At 49.6% G+C, this 22661-nt stretch overlaps 1 protein-coding gene across 1 annotated transcript in view; it reads right to left on the reverse strand.

Moving 5' to 3' along the window:
- LOC306809825 (glutamate receptor ionotropic, kainate 1-like) overlaps positions 1 to 22661 on the reverse strand; it is a 70998-nt gene that overhangs the window by 16272 nt on the left and 32065 nt on the right. The window contains 9 exon segments of the mRNA XM_079321710.1: positions 3583 to 3701; positions 7099 to 7322; positions 7664 to 7867; positions 8743 to 8856; positions 11852 to 11959; positions 16051 to 16194; positions 18605 to 18646; positions 18648 to 18779; positions 19630 to 19683. Of these exon segments, the coding sequence (XP_079177836.1) occupies positions 3583 to 3701; positions 7099 to 7322; positions 7664 to 7867; positions 8743 to 8856; positions 11852 to 11959; positions 16051 to 16194; positions 18605 to 18646; positions 18648 to 18779; positions 19630 to 19683 (1141 nt within the window).

Below are 22661 nucleotides of genomic sequence, written 5' to 3' on the forward strand. Positions count from 1 at the left end.
CAAAGCTCTTGGGTAGCCACCTGAGTAATTTGACTTCAAAGTTAAGTTTTTGCATAATCATTTCTCATTTAAGAAAATACTTAAGAGCCTGTGAACAAAATGCTCAGGGCTAAAGCTTTTGATTTGACAAAGGCTTTTTTGTTACTGGAAAAGCATGTTGACATGTCTCCTCAGCTATTCAGTGAGTTCTGTGAGAAATTTCAACATTTCAGAGAACATTTTCAGACTTTGCAAAACTCTGAATGTGATTTTTGGGGCAGAGACCAAAAGGGTAAAACCTTCCCCACCAACCAGCAAACAGATTGGAGCTGTATTTGTAAACACAGAGCTGTGTCTCTAAAAGGTCAGAGCTAAGCTTAGCCCAAGGCTTGGAGTGTGTTGACAGAACTGCCAAACAGCAAGAGCAGTCTGAAGGCAAAACCCTCACTTGAAATTTTCCAGTCCAAATGGAGCTGTTTCCAGAACCCTGGGTAGCTCTGACTGACTTTGTGTTTGGGTTTGCTTTCCTGGTTAGATTGTTTTTTCAATGCAATGAAATGTTCTGTTGTTGCTCTCTATCTCTCAGCTGGGTTTGAACTTCAAAAGCTGTGCTGATCCAGGTCATCCTGAAGGAATTCTTGCTTTTAAGCTTAGGCAGCCATGCAAAGAGAACTGCTGCACTTGGCCCTGATGCTGTGCCAAGCACATAGGCTGTGTGAGGATGGAGAGTTCTGCACTTGTGGGGTGAGATGCCAAACCCCCATGGCTTCCTGCAACCAAACACTGTGGGAAAGAGCTCAGTTCCCACCCTGGTGATTCTGCTCTGGTGAGGTGAGAGCAAACCCTGCACCTGGCTGAGCCCATGGGGCAGCATCTTGCTTTTCCCATGGTTATTGCAGCAAAAAGTATTGGTTTATCACAGAATAATGGAGTGGCCTGGGCTGGAAGGGACCTTAAGGATCACCCAGTCCCACAGGGCAGGGACACCTTCCACCATCCCAGGCACTGCCAGGGATTCAGGGTCAGCCACAGCTGCTCTGGGCTCCATGTTCACCTTCTCAGGGAACAATTCCTTCTTAATATCAACTCTAAATCCACTCTGCCAGTCTGAGACCATTCCCCCTTGTCCTGTCCCTCCATCCCTTGTCCCCAGTCCCTTTCCAGCTCTCCTGGAGCCTCTTCAGAGTCTGAGCCCTCCCTGGATCCTTCTCCTCTCCAGGTGAGCTCCCCCAGCTCTCCCAGCCCTGGAGCAGCTCTGTGCCTCCTCTGGGCTCTCCATGAGCTCCACGTGCTCCTGCTCTGCAGGTGGGGTCTCACCTGAGCTCAGGGGCAGAGGAGCAGAATCTCTCCTTCCTCTGCCCAGACTGGGGATCAGCCCAGGACCTGCTCCATCCCTGTTCTATCCACCTGGGCACTCTCTGCCCCTACCCTGCCCCTTCTCCTGATCCTGCCCCTTCCCCTGCCCCTGCTCCTGCCCTTCCCCTGCCCCTGCTCCTGCCCTTTCCCTGCCCCTTTCCCTGCCCCTTTTCCTGCCCCTGCTCCTGTTCCTGCCCCTGCTCTGCTCCTGCCCCTTCCCCTTCCCCTGCTCCTGCCCCTGCCCCTTCCCCTTCCCCTGTCCCAGCCCCTTCCCCTTCCCCTTCCCCTTCCCCTTCCCCTTCCCCTGCCCCTGCCCCTGCCCCTGCCCCTGCCCCTTCCCCTGCCCCTGCCCTGTTCCTGGCTGGGCTGAGCTCTGAGGGACAGCTCTCCTTCCTGACAGTGACAGCTGCCCTGGATGGATTGGATGAAATGTGCCCTGTTTGGATGCTTTCAGAGGATGCAAACACATCGGAGACTTCCAGGGGAAAAACAGGGGAAGCAGCATCTAAATCAAAATGTTGCCAGCAAGACTCGGGGGCAGAGACAATACTTGCTGAAGTCTCTCTAGTGCCTTTTTATGGCAGACATGACAGCCAATCCTGATCCAGACTTTGCTCAGGCTCTGTAGAAAAGAGAAAGTCTGATCATCACATTTTAAAATTGAGAACAAGTGGCTTCCAGTCAAGCAGAAGGAGCAGCTGCTGCCAAGGAGGAGGAGCGCACCGCCGGGCCCGGCTTCCACCACCACTCCCATCATGTCCAAATCTTCACGTGACCATGATGCACAGACAACCACACCACCAGTTTGCACATGGAAACATTTGTGTTGCCTTACACATGTTTTGTTTTTTCCCCCCTTTCTTTCTTTCTTTTTCGTTTGGTTTTGAATCTCCTTAAAAGACAAGCAGAGTCTGGTTGGGGCTGACTGTCATGTACCCAAGGTAGTGGTAACGAGCAGACACTGCATCCCACAGTTTGCTGTGGATGATGGTAAACTCCAAAAAAGGCAGGACAGGAAACACAAAATCCTGGGGCACTTTCACACACAGGGCAACCACAGTTAGATACACACACCTGCCTGATACTGTAAAACCTCAGCCTGTGTTTTACTGACAGATTGGAAGGAAAACAAAACAAAAAAGGTCCAAAACAAAGCAGAAATGCTCTTCTTTCATCCAACCTCCTTCAAAGCAATTTCTGTGGGGAAGCTCTTTATCCTCTCAATGCAATAGTGCACCACTAAAAGCAAGTGCATCTTAGGTCGATACAAACTTTATTCTCTACTGTATCTAGGAAAAAATCCTCTTCATTTTTTTTATTTTCTTTTACTCGTGCCTCTTAAACAGGAAAGAAAAAAATTGTACCTGTATGAATGCAGAGATGATTTTACATTCCTTATTTAAATGTTTAGGAATTTAATACCAAGGTACTGCTGGGCTTTGCCTTTTTGGTTGTCGTGGGGTGGGGTCTTTTTTGTTCAGCTTTGATTCAACTGGAAACGTTTGTCAGAAAACATTTTGTCACTTTTCAGTGGGCCCCAGTTTTGGTGAAAGTGATTTAACTAGAAACATTGGAACATAAATGCCATAAACAAATGTGATGTTTAGTACATAGGTCTATTTGACTTCCCACATGGAGTAAGCTTCACTGCCCCTCCCTGGCATAAATAAAATGTCAGCTGTTTCCAAAATCATCAGCAATGGGGGCCTGTAACTGGGTTAAGTTAAGGCTTCTAGGGTTGGATGCATTTACAGAAGGATGGGACTCATACCTGCAGAAAAGCCATAGAAACCAAGGGTTTGGTGTTGGTTTTAAACAACATGTTTGACAAGTGCCTACAAACTCAGGAACCCTTCTGGAGAAAGGGCATCTTTCCTTGTTTGGCAGCTGGAACCGTTCTTCTTGGCCAGCTAAGGCTGTTTGTGTTGGGATGGAGCCCAACATTTTCCTGTTGCCAAAACTCTGACACGCATCACTTCAGCATGAGCACTTCACACCCCCCTTGCAGTTAGGTTCCGTTTCAGCTGCAGCCCTCCCGCGTGCTCCCCTCTCTCTCAGGTGCTTGCCCTCCTTCTCCTGGTCTGGCTTGCACAGTTCCCCTGTGGCAGAGGGGCCCTCGTGCCGCTCTGCGTGTGTGAGGTCAGGTTTTACAGTACATGCTGCGTTTACAGAGGGTGGAGTTTACCAGCACAGAAGCCCTTGAGCAGACTGTGGGACGTGTGCGAGAGCGAAGTGTAACCGGTGTACCTTGCTGCATGAGAGCTCCAACTCCAAACCAGAAACTATTTAGTAAAGTAAAATTGTTTTCCACCACATCTGAGTCTGGGTTGCACGGGTGGGGGTTATACCACTCGTATGGTGTAAACCTGTGGCAGTCAACAGAAACAGTCTGTAAACATCGAGCAGAGGACACACAGAAACCTGCTGAGAGCGCACCGGGCACGGCACCACGCAGGGACAGGCAGGGACAGGAGAGCCCGGGGAGCAGGGCTGTGGGTGTCCCCAGGACACACAGGGACAGGAGAGCCTGGGGAGCAGGGCTGTGGGTGTCCCCAGGACACACAGGGACAGGAGAGCCCGGGGAGCAGGGCTGTGGGTGTCCCCAGGACACACAGGGACAGGAGAGCCTGGGGAGCAGGGCTGTGGGTGTCCCCAGGACACACAGGGACAGGAGAGCCTGGGGAGCAGGGCTGTGGGTGTCCCCAGGACACACAGGGACAGGAGAGCCTGGGGAGCAGAGCTGTGGGTGTCCCAGGACACACAGGGACAGACACAGGGACAGGAGAGCCTGGGGAGCAGGGCTGTGGGTGTCCCAGGACACACAGGGACAGGAGAGCCTGGGGAGCAGGGCTGTGGGTGTCCCCAGGACACACAGGGACAGGAGAGCCTGGGGAGCAGGGCTGTGGGTGTCCCAGGACACACAGGGACAGACACAGGGACAGGAGAGCCTGGGGAGCAGGGCTGTGGGTGTCCCAGGACACACAGGGACAGGAACAGGGACAGGAGAGCCTGGGGAGCAGGGCTGTGGGTGTCCCAGGACACACAGGGACAGGAACAGGGACAGGAGAGCCTGGGGAGCAGGGCTGTGGGTGTCCCAGGACACACAGGGACAGACACAGGGACAGGAGAGCCTGGGGAGCAGGGCTGTGGGTGTCCCAGGACACACAGGGACAGGAGAGCCTGGGGAGCAGGGCTGTGGGTGTCCCAGGACATCACCCTGCCCTGTGCCAGCTGTGGATAAGCTCTGGAGCCATGGCTGGCACACTGCTGGGCCTGGCATGGGGCTGCTGCTCCTCTCGTCCCTGCCACGGCCCCACTCCCCGGCACTGCTCCCGGGATGCGTTTTGGGAATCAGGAAGGAGCAGCAGCAGCATTCCCAGAAGGGCAGGATGCTGTGGGCTGGCAGGCAGCCTGCAGAGCCATGCAGCCCAGCCTGCAGGGGTGCCCATGCAGGAGCAGCCTGCTGTCCCCAGCCTGGGAGGTGCTGGCAGCAGTGGCACCCGGGGTGGACACGGGATGGGCATGGGGGAGGGAGCTGCTCAGGGCTCCTGCAGGAGCTCTGGCTGAGCACACAGCCAGCACCAGACCCCGAGGAATGCTCCTGCTCAGGCTTCCCATGGAGAGAGTGAATGCAGCCCTCAGTGACTGCCTCACCCAACACATTCTCATCACTGCTGCAACAACAGAATTCAGCACTGAATTTATGCACGGTCCAGCACAGTGCCTTGCTTAGCTGGAGTAATGAAGCCTGGTAATAATGAGCCCGTTAATTGGGAGGGGATGTATCTTAGGATGCCATCGGCAACACCCAGAAGGAGAGTATCAAAAATCATGACAAAAGACAACGTTTTCAGGCTCAAGTTACAACAGTTCTGCATGCACTCCTCAAAGGAAAAGCGACTCCCAAGGTAGATGTTTCAGATTTCTGCTGTAATAAGGGAAGCAGGTGCTGTGGAGTGACCAGACTGGTCCCAGCTCAGTTCCTGCACACAGAGAGGGAAGCACATCCTTCACAAGAGACCCCCAGTTAGGACAGCAGGTTGCCAACAACCCTAGGAGTGAGCAGTTCCCCCCACAGTATTTACACAGGGCAGGAAGAAGAACAAATCCCTCTGCCTGACCTGCCTGGGAAGTCCAGGGCTGAAATTTTGCAGGGTTTCAGAAAACCACCACATGCAGTGAGTTGGACAGAAATGTCTTCATCACAGAAAGAGCAAAGGGGCCATTGCTAGAAAGTGGCCATGAAATCCTGGCAGCAAAGCCCTGTCTTCCAGACTGGGAAGGTTTTTCCTGCCCTGGGTACATATTTCAATGTATTAGTAGGGTGTGCATCTCTTCTACACCTCAAAACAAAACCTGATTTTCTTCTGGTGTTTCTGTTGCTGCACTGAGCTCTGGTTTGCAGTTCAGCAGAATTCACTGCTCAGACCTTCTGTTTCCCCCCCTGGTTTTCTCCCTGTTCAGCAGCAGCTGTTGAGGTTTCTGATAAAGGTGAGATGCTCAAGGTCACCCCAGCACCTTTTCCCACAGGGTCTGTGTGGCATTATTGGCTCAGCTACTTGGCTCTACCTCCACTGACGTAACAGCGCAGCTGAAAGGGGAATTTTGGCAGAAAGCACCTTGTTCATCCACTGGCAGCAGACTTGGAACAGAGCTTTGCCAGTCTGCAACCCTTCACAGTGATCAAAACTTCAGGGCTCGAGTTTAAAAATTAATGTGAAAACAACAGGGCTGCATAAGGCTCAGAGACAAATGAGAAATTATGCAGCTGCTGAAAAGTTGGAAGAAATGACAGGAGAATTATACCAGTCTGTGCAAATTATCCCCAAGTATTTGTTTTCCAGGAGCTGATTTCAAAATGTGGGTAACCATTTAATTTACTGTGACAGTGCTAAGAAGTGGATGGTTTCTGGGGTTATTAAAACCAACCAGTATTTGCTGAAACACTTTGCCAATCTTACAGAAATCTTGATGTATTTGGAGATACGGACAGGCCTTGATGTGGATTTCAAGGGCAGCTTAGCTTGAAATGTATAAATCTAAATTAACATGAACACAATTTCACTTCCCCAGTCTGTGCAGCTGAATCTTACTAGGCAGCACTGTCAGGCATCATCTCAAGGGAAGCATTTGTGTTCCCTTCCACTGCTCTGAGGTGGAGAGGGCTGGGGGATGTTTTCAGTCTTGGCACACAAGTGCAGAAAGGCCAGTCTGCCAGAGAGGAGCAGATTTAAGATTAGTCATGACTGAGATCATGGGCTGTGTACAGTGGAGTTATTATTTATGGTACAGTGGGGCACTGCAGGAGCCTGTGGGAAGTCATGAGTAATTGCACACAGCCCCACAGCTGCCAGGCAGGGGGAAACTCCTCCTTCACCTCAGGCCACCCCTGGGAAGTCACTCTGTGAGCCCTCCTCCTCCTTCACAGAACCATTTTGGCTGGAACAGACCTCTAAGGATGGACCTCCAGCAAAGCCAGGTTCAGCTTTTGGGTGCTTCACCTTTGAACTGTGTGCACCGTGAGTGGAAAAGGGAAATGCCAGCATGGCAGTGACCAACTCCTTTTCAGCACATATCTGCTGGGCTGGTGCCTCCTGATGCATCCCACTGGACATTTCTTAGAGAAAGCAAAACCTCAGTGCCATACAGAAAAGCAGTGCTGATGAGAAAATATGGAGAAAGGTTTTAGAACTGCATAACCCTCTGTACTCCAGAGCCCATCCAACACCCGTGGGTGCATCTAAAACTCTGTGCTGGCCTTACCTGGCAATGACAAAGAGGACACAGCTGACTCCAAGGCAGGCCAGGAGAACATACATCCAAATATCTGGAGAGAGAGGGTTTAGGAAGGAGAACACGCCGGGGTTGGTCCCGTTGGGCTTCCTGTACAAGATGCTGATCCCCAGCGTCATGAAGGGCTTGGAGAAATCTATCACCTTCTCTCTGACATAGGTGATGGTGAGAGGAGCAACAGCCAGGTCAGCTTTCTGGAAACACAAAAGGAGAAATACTCATCTGCCTCATGTTCAGCAAACCCACGCAATTCCCTCCATTTCATTCCCAAAATGGACCAATCGGGGCTCAAATTCAACACAATTTAACATTTCTAGGGCACTTTGGGGGGTGTGACATTCTGTTTCCTCTTCTTACAAGGCAGGGGGACATTTGGGACATGATGGATTTTCCCCCAACACCCGCACACTGCTCATTCAGACGTTCCTACTCTGATGGGTGGCAAAACAGACACAGCAGTGCCTCTGAAAGGTGCAAACCCAACAAAGATTTCAGATACAAAATGAAAGAACAGAAGAGAAGGGTTGAGTCTTACATGGTCTATGAGCTCCTTGACCATCCCATTCCACTCTCCCTTGTCATTCTGGGCTCCGTATTTGCCATCAGAAACCAGTTTGACCTCATAGATGAAGCCTAAAATGTTTGACAGCTCCTTTAGCAAGTCCAGGCAGTACCCCTCGAATCTGTCATTGCCATACAAGGGCTTGTCAGACTTCTTGTACATCACATAGGGATCCTCCTGCAGGAAAGCACAGCACACAGGCAGGCAGGGACGTGAGGTGAGGTCAGATTAGACCAGTTTCTCTACATGATGGGAATATTTTCCAAAGGCACTGCAAAGCTGGTTCGGGTGTGTTAACAAACTCACTGAATGAATTAGTGATGGACGTAAGGACCCTAATTTTCAGTGCAATGGACCATTTGTGGCTCCCAGGAGCTTTAATTTAACATTAAATTTTTAATTTAATGTGCCCAGCAGCTCCAAACTCAGACCTAAGGTCTAGACCCTACATTATCCCACTGTAGGGGACAGAAAGAGATATTGAAAGACAGAGGACCCGAAAAGTAAGTCTTTACTGAGAAAAAACCTTCAAATGGAGCTAAGAGGGAATGGACAACAGCAAAAGTACACCTTTGCTTGATTTTGGATAGAAGATCTGGGCAAGCAGTTTAATGTGGCAGAACACCTCTGGCAATAGCCAAGCAGTGTAGAAGAAGCCTTTGAGCTCTTTCCCTCCTCCTGAGGAATGAGGCAGAGCCATTGAAAGCAAAGTGGCATTTCTGGGGATGTAGAAAGCAGGAGGCAGAGCAGCTCCCAAATACCCATTGCTCACAGGAAGAGCAATGACTCAATCTGCCTGTCTGCTGCTCACCACTCCCTTCCAGCCCTCTTGGTCTCACTGTCAGTGAAGCAAAGGCTGTAGAAGCTGCCAAGCTGAGAGTTTGTGTGAGCTCGATCTCCTGGCAGGAAAAGCACACAGGGCTAGTCTGAAACGCTGGGAAGGTGAAACAGTTTTGGAGGCAGAGTTGCCAGGAGCGTCCAGCTGGCAGTGAGGTGTTTTGGGGCAGCCTCCTGGCCTGGGTGGATGCTGAGGCTGAATGTGCAGCTCTTACCAGGATGGTGGTGACGATGAGCGTGCGGTTGGCCAAGGAGTCCGTGATGTTGGTGGAGCGGTCCTTGTTGCTGTCCGTCATGTTAAGGCCACTGTAGGAGTTCCAGACCCCAATCTGCACACAGGAGAGGGGCTCACAGCTGCCCTGATCCCCTGGACCCCCAGAGCACTGGACCCAGGGCTGCAGGAGAAGGGCAGCGACAGCACGGGCTGATCCAGAAACCCAGGGAAGGACTGCAAAATGCATCAAGGCAAACCAGCAGCAGGGAGAGCTTGAGGCTCTGCACTGCACTGCTGGGTGGCCAACTGGCTGCTAAAGTGGCTTAGCTCCCTGCTAAAAAATGTCTATTGTTATGGTTTTTAAAAATAGATTTCATCAACGTTGGAGTTGAGACATGTGGCAAGACCTCTCTCTTCTGACAGGACAGGTTAAAAGCCTGAATAACTCCACTGGAGCACTTTTGCTTGCCCTGTGCCTCCAGCAGGTTTAGCAAAGATTATTCTGTCATTCCTGGACTCCTGGATATGCCAGGGCTATCAAGGTGGCTCCATTTCACACCCCAAGCAGTATTTGCTCAGCAAACATCAGTGGCCAAAGGCAAATTCCTTTCTAGCCCTGGAGACAGTGAAAACTTCCAGTGTTTACTGCCCAGTCCAAAGCCTCCAGGGAAGATATTTGTGATTTCAGAGGATTTGGATCTACGCTGTGGGGGCAGAAATTATAACCACACTATTTATTCAGCTCAATATTTACCCAACTTCAAAGCAGTCTGGAAGCATCTCCAGAGTTTTGCCCTTGGATTTCCCTGCCCAGCCTGGCTGAGGGCTGGTGTGAGGAGCTGCAGGTGAGAAGCTGGCTCAGGCAGTTTGGTTTGTGCTGGGCATGGTGGAGAGCACACCTATTTCAAGCACACTCAGGGTTTGTGTCCCCAGCTGCCATTGCTTTTGCCCCTCACAAACTTGTTTTCCTAATCCTTGATGGGGACATCCACGCCATTAAAACCAAAAGTTTATCCAAGCATTTGTCAGTCATTCCCTTCGTTTCCAAAACTGGATCAGGCTGGGAAGCTGATCAGGAAAGTGCACAGATTTACAAGGGAGATAAAATGTTGGGTATTATGGCAGCCTGAGCCAGGAATACAGTAAATATCCATGTCCTTGGTTCTGCAGCAGGGTGGGTGAGCCCTTCTGCTCACTGTCACTGGCTTGGGGTGTGTGTTGGCAGCAGGGCAGGAGGGCAGCAGGGCCACACAGGGAGCACCAGGAGAGCACCTCTGCAGAGGGACACAGGGCAGCCAGGAGGGAGGAACCACTCTGGGGACAACTGGGGTGCTTTGCAGTTTAGTGACGAGGTTGAGAGGTGCCATGTGCCCTTCCCAGCCAGCCTGGGCTCTGAAACCACTGGGATTTGGTTTCAATCAGTTCAGCAGCACAGGGGATGCCTGCAGCCAAAAGGGAGATTGATTCTGCCTGTCAGGGATGGGCTCCTCCCCAGCAAGGAGGGCAGGGGTCCCTTGTGCCCCAGCCTGGTCCTCTGGAGATCAGGCTGGGTTATTACCATGGGTGTGCTCCAGGAGAACGCTGAAAGGGCTGCAGAAGGTGCTTACACTGCTCTGTTCTCACAAAAACAACACAAACCCCAAACCTTCCTAAACTGCAAATGAGGCAGGGGTGGAATAATGAGATCTGTGTGAACCACGGACAAAACACACTTTAAGCACCACAAAAATTTCTGTCTCATGACTGCAGAACACTTCAGACTTAGTGGTGCAGTTTTTATCTTCTCCTCATAGAACAGCAGCCAGGGTTGTGCCCTGTGAATGGAGCTGGTCTCCAAATCCCACTTTTGTGTTTAAGCACCTTATGTTCAAAGAGGGATGAGATTCCTGGGGTATTTTCCATCTTTTATAAACAAACCTAGTCCCAATTTCCATATGTTAGTGAATGACAGCACCCACTTAATCATGTCTATTATTTTCTGTAAGGAGCTAATAACACACATCCAAATTTTGAGGCAGCAATGCTTGCCAGCACTGAGAGGTTTGTGTGGGGAAACATGTTAAACCAGACTTTGGAGCTGATGCCAATACACATCCAAAACAGTGAATTTTATCCCCCAGGGTAAATTTTAGGTGAATCAGGAAAGATGGTTTTGCTGCACTCAAAGATGGGAAAGCACAGCTCCCAAGAAGTAAAATAATAATTAAATCCCCCTGATTTTGGTGGTAAAGCTGAATCCTGCCAAGATCTTCTCAGTCTTTGCAAGTAGAGAAAAACTTCTCCTACCAGGAAACCCCTGCTTTCAGAGAGACTGCTGTCTCTAAACTGCAATAGGAGAGTCACCATCAAAACCCAAGGGCTGAGTGTGAGGACCCAGCCCACAGGGTTTTGGCATCACCTGTCCGTGTACAAACCTTCTTCCACACTTTGTATAAATGATTAGAACCCTCGCCAGCAGCCTTGGAACAGGGAAGAATGAAGAGAGTGTTTCATTAAAAATGAAAAGAGAAGCTGTCTGGAGAGCTGTGTGGGAGCAATTACAGTTAAATTCTCAATTAACCCATCAGCAATTACCACCCAGAGCAGAGCCAGCTCGCAGAGCAAGGCCAGCAGCCTGGGGAGCTGCTGTCACCTGTGCTGGGCTTGGGGACACCCCCAGGGCAGCCCACAGCCCTGGCTGGGGCTGAGAAATGGCAGAGAGAACAAACCTAGCCTCAGGAACCTGCAGAATTCTCAACAGCTCCACTCTGCTGAGGTTATTACTCAAGTGCCTTTCCTCCTCTCTCCCTCTGTGCACCGCTATATAAATTTATCTGTCTCCAGATATGAATTTACCATCCGCAGTTGCAGTGGCAAGAGGTGAAAATGAGGTGCACTTAAAATGATTTTTTCCATTAGATAACTATTCCTGCCCCCCATTCCTCTCCCACACCTGGAAATGCACTGTCAGATAAGAATGAACCCCCAGTGTTAGCAGCTGTGGTTTAGCTCTGGCTTTAACACATCACTTGGGAACAGCGGGTTTTTCCACCCCAGTCCCAGGAGATGGAGCTGACAGCCACGCCCTCGCCAGAAGAGCTTTTTGGCAGTTTGCTGCCAGAGGCTCTTACCTTTTCCGTGCCCTCCTCCTTGAGGCTGATGATGTCCAGGTCGAAGTCCTTGCGGAGCCCGTCGGTCTTGTTGAAGGTGATGCGGCCGGTCAGGCCGTCCCACCGCGCCTGGGGGCACAAGCACAGCCTGCTGTGGCTCCAGCACAGCATCCCAGCCCCTGCCGCCCTCCAGACCCCTGCACTGCTCTGTGCTGCCTTCCTGCCGTGACTGCCATGCCTCTGCTACTGAGAAAACACCACACACACGCTAAAGGGAGAGCTGCACAAGCACAAAGCCAGGGCAGCTCTGCACTGCGCAAGGATTCTCTAAGGAACAAAAAAAGGGCTCTGCTCTGTCCAACTGTGGGACTGTGGGGCTCCCAGGAGCAGCCCAGCCACTGGCAGAGACCCCACAGAAGCTTTGCCAAGGAGTGTCACAGCTGGGGAAGGGCAGCACACAGAGGAGCAGCTCTGGTCCAAGCAGCACTTCCCAGTGCATCCTAACCCTAACACTGGCACCAGGATCCCTGTGCTGGGGACCCCTCCTTCAGGCAGAAGGATGAACTTTCTCCATAATTTGAGCCCTCCCTCCCAGCCTGTTTGCCTCAAAATGAGCTCTCCCTCCCATCCCGTTTTGTCCCCTGAGCTGGTGCTTATCCATAGAACAAAGCAATGGGTTTCAAAGTGCACACAATCCTGACAATCCATTTTTGGGAGGTCCCCCATTAGATCAAGTTTGTCAGAGATACAAGGAGAGCTGGCCATAAACGATGGCGTTGTTCCTTCGTGTGTGTCAGCCATATAATTTTAAATTCCAAGCTTTTCCACCACACATCGTTCCTTGCCTCATTTAATTTATTGCAGACAGAGGACAGAATAAAGCTGCACTAAAAATCACCACACTTGCAGACTGGTGTCTCCCCTCACTGTTTAATCTGAATTCCAGCCCTGAACCTGCCAGGTTTAATCTTGGATGCTGGGGAGATCTCACCACGTGTCTCAGGCAGATCTGGTGCATTTGAAATTTGTGGAAACAGCAGGACTTTGAAACACACTCAAGTGATATAAGAATGGAAAAGCATTAATGCAACAAATTTGCTGTGAGATTTTCCATCTTAATGACTTGGTAGACAAGTGCAGAGGGACTTTGTGCAACTTCAGTCCCACTCAGACCACCAAAAACGGGACTTCAGCAGGAACAGGAGCCAGGGAGTGTTTCTGAGAAGGGTTAAAGTCTGATGGGATTTTAAAACCCTAATGGTGAGGAACACGCCTCAGGTACCATCTGAATCCTAAATTTAATTTCTGATTTTTATTTTATTGCTTCTAAACCAAAACAGAGAAAGCAGCACATGCAGAGTTCTTGTTAATTAACTGAAATGGAGCAGAACTGCCTGAAAAGCCAGGAGCTGCTTGTGTGTGTGTCACAGAGATGGGACTTTATGCTTTCCCACACAGGATGTACAGCAAGTGTTATGTTTCTGGTTATTATCATACTGCTACTACTATTGCTGCTACTACTACTACTACTAATAATAATAACCACTGCCAAAATGCTGACCAAGAACTGGTTAATTTTCCTTTGGTTTCTTTCCTTTGGGAAGAGAAAGCCCCTGGTTTACTGGAATTGCAGAGAGCTGCCAGATTGGAGTGGCTTCTCCTTGGAGGGGAAGTCGTGTGTGATGAGCCACACATCAACTCGTCAGCTCTTGCAATTAATCCTCTTATTAACAGAGATCCCCCAGGATTATGGAACACACTGAGTTGGGGTATGACTCTGCCATTATCCTGCTCCAAATCTGGCATAACTGATGGAATAAAGAGAATTTCAGCACTCGCCAGCACAGGGGTTTATCTGTGGAGATAAACTGAGAATTATGATGCTCCACAGCCTTTTCAGCTGGAAGAGCTCCAGGGAAAGTCCTGAACTTTCACTGAGCAGCACTGCAATGGAAAGAGAGTGAGAAGCAGAAAGGAGGGGTGGGATTATATTGGACTGTGAACATGGAAAATGTGACCTGTGTATTGCATTAAACATGTCCTGAAAAGATGTTTTGTGTAGAAAATATCAAAGCATCCTCCATATATTCAGGTAAAGTCACTTTATAACAGTTCTTGCTCCTTTTTTATAAACAAATCTACTGCCCAGGTGACATTTAACGAGCTGAAAACAAAAATGGAAAGAAATAGACGCAATCTTTTTGTCAAACAGCTTGTTTTGATTTTGAATATCACAGTATCAGTAGCTTGCAGATAATTTTTTATCAATTTTCATCAATTCGATATGTATTTATTCTCAACATGCAGTCCTGCAATTGCTTTGCAATCTGGGCATAGATAATTCCATAAATAGGTGTTTTTCCACTTGAAATGTGATTGCAGGATGAGAATGCCTATTGACATTACCCTCAGCCCCACTGTCTTCCTGGGAATCTGAGCTTTATTTCCTAATAAAGCACCACGGGATGCAGGTCAGGCAGGTGTTTTGTTTGCTCTTCCTAATTGAGAGTTTTCAGGGCAAAGGAGCAGCCAGTAATAGGCTCACAGCAGAAATGCACTTCATGGACTGGAAGGAAAGGTTATGAAAAGTGAAACAAAGAAAGAGATTGTTTGAGTGAGAGGGGATCAAGTGCTAATCCTGAATTATCTGGTGAGAGAAGCTCTACCAAAGTAAACAACTGCTTCAATGTGATGTAGGGGAGCTCACGTGGCTTTCCATGATAATTAAAACAATAATCATCTGGGGCCTTATGCTTTAGAGGGGACATGAGCAGAGCTTGGTCACTCAATTATAAACATATTTCATGTTTACCCCCAGCTTTCCTTCAGAAAAAGTGGGAGAAAAAACCCACTGGGGAGCCACGGAAGCCCTTGTGAACTCCAGCATCTGCAGGAATCCCTGCAGGCTCATTCTTTGTCTGAAACTGCTTTGTTTAGATGCAGTGCTGAATATTTGTCTTTGGATCAGTCTGTAGAATGCCTTCACAGAATGTCAGTACCACATCACACAACAGGAAAATTCAATTCCACCTACGTGGGCCTGAGCTATTGCTCTGCCTCCTGGACCTTATCTTCTCCATGCCTGTTCACTGATTCCTAATTATAAACTTCCTCTGTCCCTGCTGAACAAACCAGCCCCCAACGTGATCTAGGGAGGACCAAATCTATTTGCTATTTGTTTCCAGCTCATGTTTTAGGCTTCACAGGAAATGCAATATGGTCTTATTACACCTTATCCTCTGCTTTTAACAATCACCTTTTTGTTTTTGCTACATCAGACACAGGAAGATAAGACTCTCAGAGTATTTAAATCAGTGTTTTACTGACGATGAGAGACTCCCTCTGCAGTAATTAGCTCCCCTATCTCACTCTGTGCAAGAGAAGCTGCTTGTCCGTGATAAATGGGAGCTGTGCCACTGTTCAGGCTTTGAATTGATCTGCTGGGGTACCTCTGGTACTCGTGGGCACAGTACTCAGGTTTAGGCTGCAGTGTTAGTTTCATACTCAGCATCCCCCAAAAGAAGTAGGGCATCACTGCAGGGGCATTCCCTGGTCCAAAGTCTTTTGTTAACTTTCAATTTCATTATAATTATTCTTCAAGTGCAAGGACTGAGGTGGGGAAAAGGTAAAACGTATGTGGGACACTCCACGTGACTTCCAATTCTCATTTCTAAAGAAGGAAAAGGAAAGATTTCCATTTGAAAATCACAATACAGCCAGGACTTTTGGAAGAGTCAAGGCATCTCAACTAAAATGTGTATTTTTAGGAATCTCTGGATCAAGCTCAGTCATGGATTCTTGTATGACAGAACATTGCTACAGGAAGCAATTTCCTTCCTCAGAAATACTGGCTGCAATGTTTTCTGGTTATTGATCACTGATAATCGATCTGCATAGCAATTGGAATTACACAGTGAAGCAGGGACAGAGCTACAGACTCACTTTCCTTCAGTTTCCAGAAGGACTGCAGTGGTTTCTTTGTATGTTTAGAAACCATCAACATCCCCAACAGACATGAAGGGAGTGAGGAAGCTGGAGTGTCTGGGTGTTTAAGTCTGAGGCTTTGCCACTCACGGGTAAGGAGCAGAGATTTGGGGAAGAGCCAGCTGAGGGAGCGTGCCCTGAGCGCCAGGAGCAGGGACAGCAGGAGCAGCAGGGAAGGGCAGGGGGGTGGCAGGGGCAGGGGCAGGGGCAGGGGCAGGGCAGGGCTGTGCACTTGCCTCCTTGATGAGGTTCATGAAGCGGTGCCCGAAGCGCCAGGGTTTGTGGCGGTGGCACTGCAGGGAGCTGACGGTCATCTGGGCGGCTCGCTGCGCCGCCACGGCCACCACGAACACGGCATCATACACCAGGGCTGCCTCTGTCTGCGGGGAGGAGAGGGTCACTGCCTGCCTGCCGGGGCTCCCCTGGGCACCCTGCCTGCCCTGGGCACCCTGCCTGCCCTGCCCTGCCAGGGAAAGCCCTCTCCACAGAGCCCCGAGCAGCAGCAAACCCCAGCCCTTCAGGTTTTCTCACAGTGTGCCCGTGCAGCTCAGGGTAGGCTCCAGAGGGGTTTGAAGTAGTCCCAGCACCTGTGGGATTGATTCCTTCCCCACAGGTCAGGCCTGCTTTCCAGGGAAGCCAATCCCACTGATGATCTGGAACACATCCCACTGCCCACGCACCTGCTGCTCCAAGGGCAGAGATCCAGGATTTTGACACAAATGTGTGCAGTGGTGTCCTAGAGACAGGGGATCTCTGCTTTGGAGGTCTGTTTTGGGGGGATTAAGTTGGACTCACACATCTATCTGCTCACTACAGCCCTTGGATCTGTGAATATCACCCCATAGATTCAGATACCAAAATTACTGGATGCTCTTTGTGCTTCCCTGTTTCTTTCCAGAAAGGGTTTGTGGGTTTAAAGACACAGCCTCAAGTGACATCACACACTCTGTCCCACTTTGCCACCTCAGAAAAGTCTCACCTTCACCTGCACTGTGCATCTGTGCCCTCACAGTGAGGTGGGAATGGCTGGGGCTCCCTTAATGATGCTGCACAAATTACCTTGCAGGTAAACCTAATGGATAATTAAGCCAGGGACTGAAAAAAAAGGCAGTGATTCTGCAGATGAGAAATTGGGACTCCTTTAGAGGAACTACACAGCTGATCAGTTTTCTATTTCTTTTCCATGCAACTCCTCTGGGAAATTAATGCATTTGATTCTTTGTCTGTGCAATTTACCTGAGTAAATTACAACAGCATCAATGTTTCCAGTATTGGAGGGTTTTGCTCAAATGTATCTGAATTTAAGGACTAATCTTAAGCTAGTGCAGAAGAGGAATCAGTCTTGATGTGCTTGCCAGAATCTGCCCAAAATAATGCTCCACAATGGGAGCAAAGTGTGAGATCAGAAAACGTTGTGAGTGATGAGTGAAGCAGGAGGAGAAACACCAGCTGCTCTCACTGCAAAGTGTCTCACAACTGACAGTTGTTCCAAGCACACTCAGGGAATCAAGGGCTGGCCCTGAATCCCTCAAAATCAATGGAAATGCTGCCATCAATGTCAGCAGACCTCTGTTTTTACACTGCACTGGGCCCTCAGGATTGGATTACTTGTCACTTCTCGCCCTCTGGCTCTGTTTAGGGTTGTAGGGTGCAGCAGGTTCCCTCATTTTTCAAAGTCCATTGTCTCACCCTGATTTCTGAGACTCAGAGCCAGTCCAGGAACCTGGGGTTTTTTTTGGTTTTTTTTTGTGTGCTGCTTAAAGCACTGCATAGAAAGGCAGAGATCTCATTAGAGCAGCTCTGCCTCTGGGTGCAGTTTGGGCACCAGCTGGACGTGAACCAGAGCTGTCTTGTTTGTGCCCTGCTGACTCCCCCCAAGCTGCTTTCAGGGCAAACAGCAGAGCACAAACCAGAAGGGATAAACCCAGAGTTAGTCACAGGATGTACAGTCCTGGTCTCTGTGCACCATGCAGCCTGTCACAGCCTTATTGCCAAATGAAATGCAGCTCTTCATCACACCAGCACTCGTGGAACCTGCTGGGAATATGGAAATGACCCCAGAGCAGGGAGATCCTGCTGTGCCAGGACAGCAAGGACACTGGCACCACGAAGGTGCAAAGGGGAGGACAAGAGTCAGGGCCACCAAAGAGAGCAGAAGGGTGGTGAGAGCTCTGCTTTTCCCAGTGTTGTATTTGGGAGATTTCTGTGTGAATTCTCATCAGGAATTCCCAGGGACAACTTTCTGCCTGCTTTGGGTACGAGTGGGCACAGTGACAGCAGCAGTGTGTGCAGTGCCAGGGACAGCACACTTCATGCATTTCTCCCCAGGATGTGAAGACATTTCCGAATTTCCCCTGCAATCATCTGCAATAAAGTCTATTCCTTATCGCCTCAAGTGCCACTCAGCCCTTGAGACACATTATCTCACACTGCAAAAGGATGGCAACCCTTCACCCTGCCAATGAATGGAGTCATGGTGTCTGTGTAATTGTTCCTATTCTTTCCTTTCCTGCTTGGGGAGTGCTGGGAGGAATCCTGATTCCCTGACTGATGATACCTCTCATCTATATTTACAGAGCATCTCAAAAGCCACAGTTGAGATGGAAATGAAGAGAAAGGGCAGGTCACCCATCAGGAATGCTGCTCCCTTCCCACCCGTGTGGAGCTGGCGCTGCAGGCTGTGATCTGCAGCTGCAGGGAGCTCAGGTTCTGCAGTTTGCTGCAGCAGGAGCAGCCCAGCAGCGTTTGGGGTGGCAGGGGACAGGGCCTGTCCCCCTGGCTGTCACTTACTGTCATCATGCCATCGAGCAGCCCCGTCTCGGGCCGGGGGGGGCGCCTGCAGCCGCTCCATGGACCACCTGTCCACCACGGACGACACCTGGGGGCTCTCCACGTTGAGCAGCCGGAACCCCGTCATGTTCACCCCGCTGTACCTGTAGGGCTCCAGGTCCAGGGCAAACAGGTCCTGGGCAGCACAGCACAAGCACAGCCTGCTGAGCCAGCACACACACTGCCTGCTTCCCACCTGAGAGCCAGCTGGGTGCCCTGGGGTGCAAAGACCAGCACAACTGCTGGCAAGCAGCCTGCGCATCTTCATTGCCAGCAGAGCTGCGGCTCTGACATCAGCAATTAGCTGGCCGGTGCCGAGCTCCTTTCTAAGCTCGGGGGAGGAAAGTTCCAACAGACATGGTGGGCACTGTGCTTTGGCTGCTGGTGAACCCCATTTTCCCATTTTGCTCCCAGGCACCTCTGCCAGGCTCTGGGATGGACATGTGTCGGTGCATGCAGGCTCCAGGTGCCCAGAGCCTGGCACTCACAGGGCAGGAGAATGGGCACTTGGGGGGACTGAACCGTGTGGGACCCTCCCCAGCTGTGCTTGCACCATCATGGTTTAAAAAATGGGGTTTAATTGTATTATAAAACCTCCTGAGCGCTTTTATCCATTTGTGATTTGGGGTTTTTATAAGGAAATGAAACCATTAAACAGTGATGAACCAGCAGTGCCCACAGTGCAAAGCCATCCATTCTTTACTTTGTTTCACTCTGGTCCGTCTGTACTGATGGTTTCTCAATAATCAGCATACTGCAATTAATTTTCACTGCATTAAATTGTTAGCCAGCCTCAGAAATGGGGCCAAACGGCTTTCTTAAGAAATTGTGGCTCCTGATATTCCTGTGGAATGTTAACACCCATTCTCCAGGGGTTTCCTTGACTAATGGCAACAAAGATCTCCTAGAAGAAGGGGAAAATGTAGCTGTCTTTTCTGAAACAGTGGAAATTCCCCCCCACCCCAGATTTTTATAGTGTTCCTTACCAGTGTTGTAAAAAAGTAGTGGTAGTATTCTGTCATCATCCCCATGGAGAGAATCTGTGAAAGAGATGGAAAGGTGAAGGCACTTTACTCTGAAAGCTCCCAGTGTGCTGCAGTGCCTTGGAAAAGCAAGGGTTAAACACATCACAGCTCACGAGAGCCTGATTGCAATAAACCCCACATTTTTCTTTAGGAGCCAAAAATATCCTCTTGTATTGAAATGGTGTTTTTATCACCTCTGCTCAGGAAAGAGATTAAAGATTGCAAAACTTCCATGACAAGAAAAATTACTGGAGATAATGAGATGCTGACTTTTAAAATCCTTTAGTCTGCAGTCTGGTAGCGTTAAACAGAAATTTATTAGCAGACAGCACAGTTTGTAGGCAGAAGGGCTTAGGGGCAGGATTTTGTCACCCTCACATGCTCTCACCAGGATGGGAGGACTCTGCCCTCTCTGGGACCTTGTGAGGAGGAGAAATTACAAACTGGGGAACTGCTGAGGAATTCACTGCCACGACAGCAGCACAGGCCAAGGCTGAATCCTGCTCAGTCCTTACACAGCAGTGTAAGGATCTGTCATTAATTCCCTTTAGGACAGCTTTTGGAGTGCCTGAATAGCTGTTTGAAAGGCAGGGGGAAACAGTGGGATTTGGCTGGCCAAAATTCCCTTTCCTCTGAACATCAGTTGCATGATTGTCTATGGCAATTCCTCACATAAACAAAATTAAAAAAAAAAGGAAGAAAAAGAAAGAAAGGGAGAAAGAAAACCCTGAACTTTCTGAGCTGCAGCAGATAATAAAACCAGCTCAGTGTTAATCACAAACAACTGATCCGTTTCCAGCCACTAAAAGTCAAGCCAGAAGGCAACTATTTCACTGAAATGCTCCACTGGATTTACACATCAAAATTGCCATTTTTATTTCTGATTTTATTAATCCTCTTCCATTCTGTTTCTCTTTTATTACCTGTAGAAGAAGCTGGAGGCTGCTGCTCCTGCCCTGTTTGTGCACAGGTACCAACACGGGGCTGCACCCAGGGGAACTCCTGTTTCCCAGCTCACCTGCATGGACACTGCCACCCCACATCATGCCCTAATGCCAGTGCAAACAGGGGAAGGCAACCTCTCTGTCTGTGTGCCTGCCACGGGAAACTGGGATGAGGTTTCATTGCACATTGCTATTTCAATAACTTTGCATCTAATTATGTAAATCATTATGCACCTGATACAAATGTCCTATTTAAATAATAATAGCTTTTACTTACAGTGGAGTTCAGATGAATGCAAACTAGGGAAACCAGCCTCAAATATTCTCCTTGTACATCTCCTGCCCAGCCTTCCCTGTGTAACATTTGTTCTTCAGCCAAACTCAGACATGCTGGGACAATGGGAGACAAAGACACTTCCATCTCTAATTATCCATTCCAGATCAGGGGCCTGGGCCTTGTCCTTTGCAGCTGAGCACTTTCAGCTGTGGGTCATGAACCACAAATGCATCCAAGAAGTGTCAGTGGTCAAATTATATACGGCGAGCTGGCAAAGCCTGGACAAAAATACTCTCCCTTATGTCTGAAAATCTCTTTTGGGTGCCCTGTTGCTGGCTTGAATCACATCCCAGCTCCAACTTGCAATTGTTCAGCTTGTAAAAAACTGCCTGCCTCATTTAGAGCCATTGTCAGCCTGCCTTGGAGGCAGGCAGGAGCTGGAACGATGGGCACTGGTGGGAACTGCACCAAATCCCGTGCTTGCCTCACTCTCCATTTTCCTCACTCGAGCTGTTATTCAATTCCATAACCATTAAAAGCATTTCACTTTCCAATCGATCAGCCCTGCTGTTTTCTCAGGCCAGCCCATCCCTGCTCCACCCAGCTGGGGATGTGCCCCTGGTATTTCTGCCGTGGAAGTGGAGCAGAGCTAGCCCTGCCTTTTGCTAGCAGGGAGTGGGCTGCAGCCTCCCTGCCAAGTTCCTCAAAGGAGCTGAAACTTTTCTCACATCTATCACTGTCCCAGGAATGTACTCTGTGCTGACACCTGTGTTCAGCCTTCTGCAGGAACTGAATTAATGGTTCTTCTCCTTGTCTGTCACATCGTCTTCACAGGATGCTCTGTGAGAGCCTCAAACCTGATTAAATATACAGCACGCTTCCTCAGATGGGTTTTGGGGTGTGAAAAAAGGAGTAGGTAACATCAGGTTAGCAGGGACAAACTTTCTGAGGTGAGTTTGCCTAGCAGTGAAACCTGTGTTCACTCCTGTGTGTCAGCACAAACTGATAATTTATCAGGATAAATTGCAGGACTTGTGCATAAAGCAGAATTTGCAAGAGCCAGACTGGATTTCCTAGGGAGTGTGTTTGATACCTTGCTCCCATCCAAGGTAAAATGACAGAGGGGATGGTGAGTGCAGGGATGGGGATGGGGAGGTGAATCAGGGCTCTTCTTGTGACCTGCAATCAGGAGTCCCACAGGAATTCAGGGCCCTCCACACCTGTCACAGCTGCCTCTGGCAGGAAGGAGCTCAACCCTCAGTTATTGCTGCCAGCACCTTCCCTCAGCCACAGAGCCAGCTCACAAAGAGCCATTCCTTCTCCTTCTAGCCCATATTTATGTTTCCTCTCCCACAGTGCTGACCCACAGGTGTAGCTCTCTCAATTTTCCTGTTTTCTCCCACACTGTCATTCCCCCTCCTTCTCCCAGTTCTTCAGACACTGGAGAGCATTATCTGTATCTGCAGCCTGTCACTTGTCTGGTTGATCCACATCCCACACAAACTTTTCTGCTGCTTTGCCCTGCTTCAGTGCATCTTTCAGCACTCCCTCCTCTTCCTTTGACACCCAGGGTTTGTTTTTTTTGGGGTTGTTTCCATGCTCAGCCTGGCATATTGGAAGCTTTGTGCCTCCTGCAGGGTGCCAGACATCTGCACCTTCAAAATCTGTGTTGTCAACTTAACTCTTCCCCCACAGATCTCCTTTTGGAGCAGCCAAAATTGGGGATGCTTTTGGGCAGCCTGCAGGGAGCAGGGACAGCCCACCCCCCTGCC

This window comes from Erithacus rubecula, assembly GCF_903797595.1.
Source record: "Erithacus rubecula genome assembly, chromosome: 1".
Lineage (NCBI taxonomy): Eukaryota > Metazoa > Chordata > Aves > Passeriformes > Muscicapidae > Erithacus > Erithacus rubecula.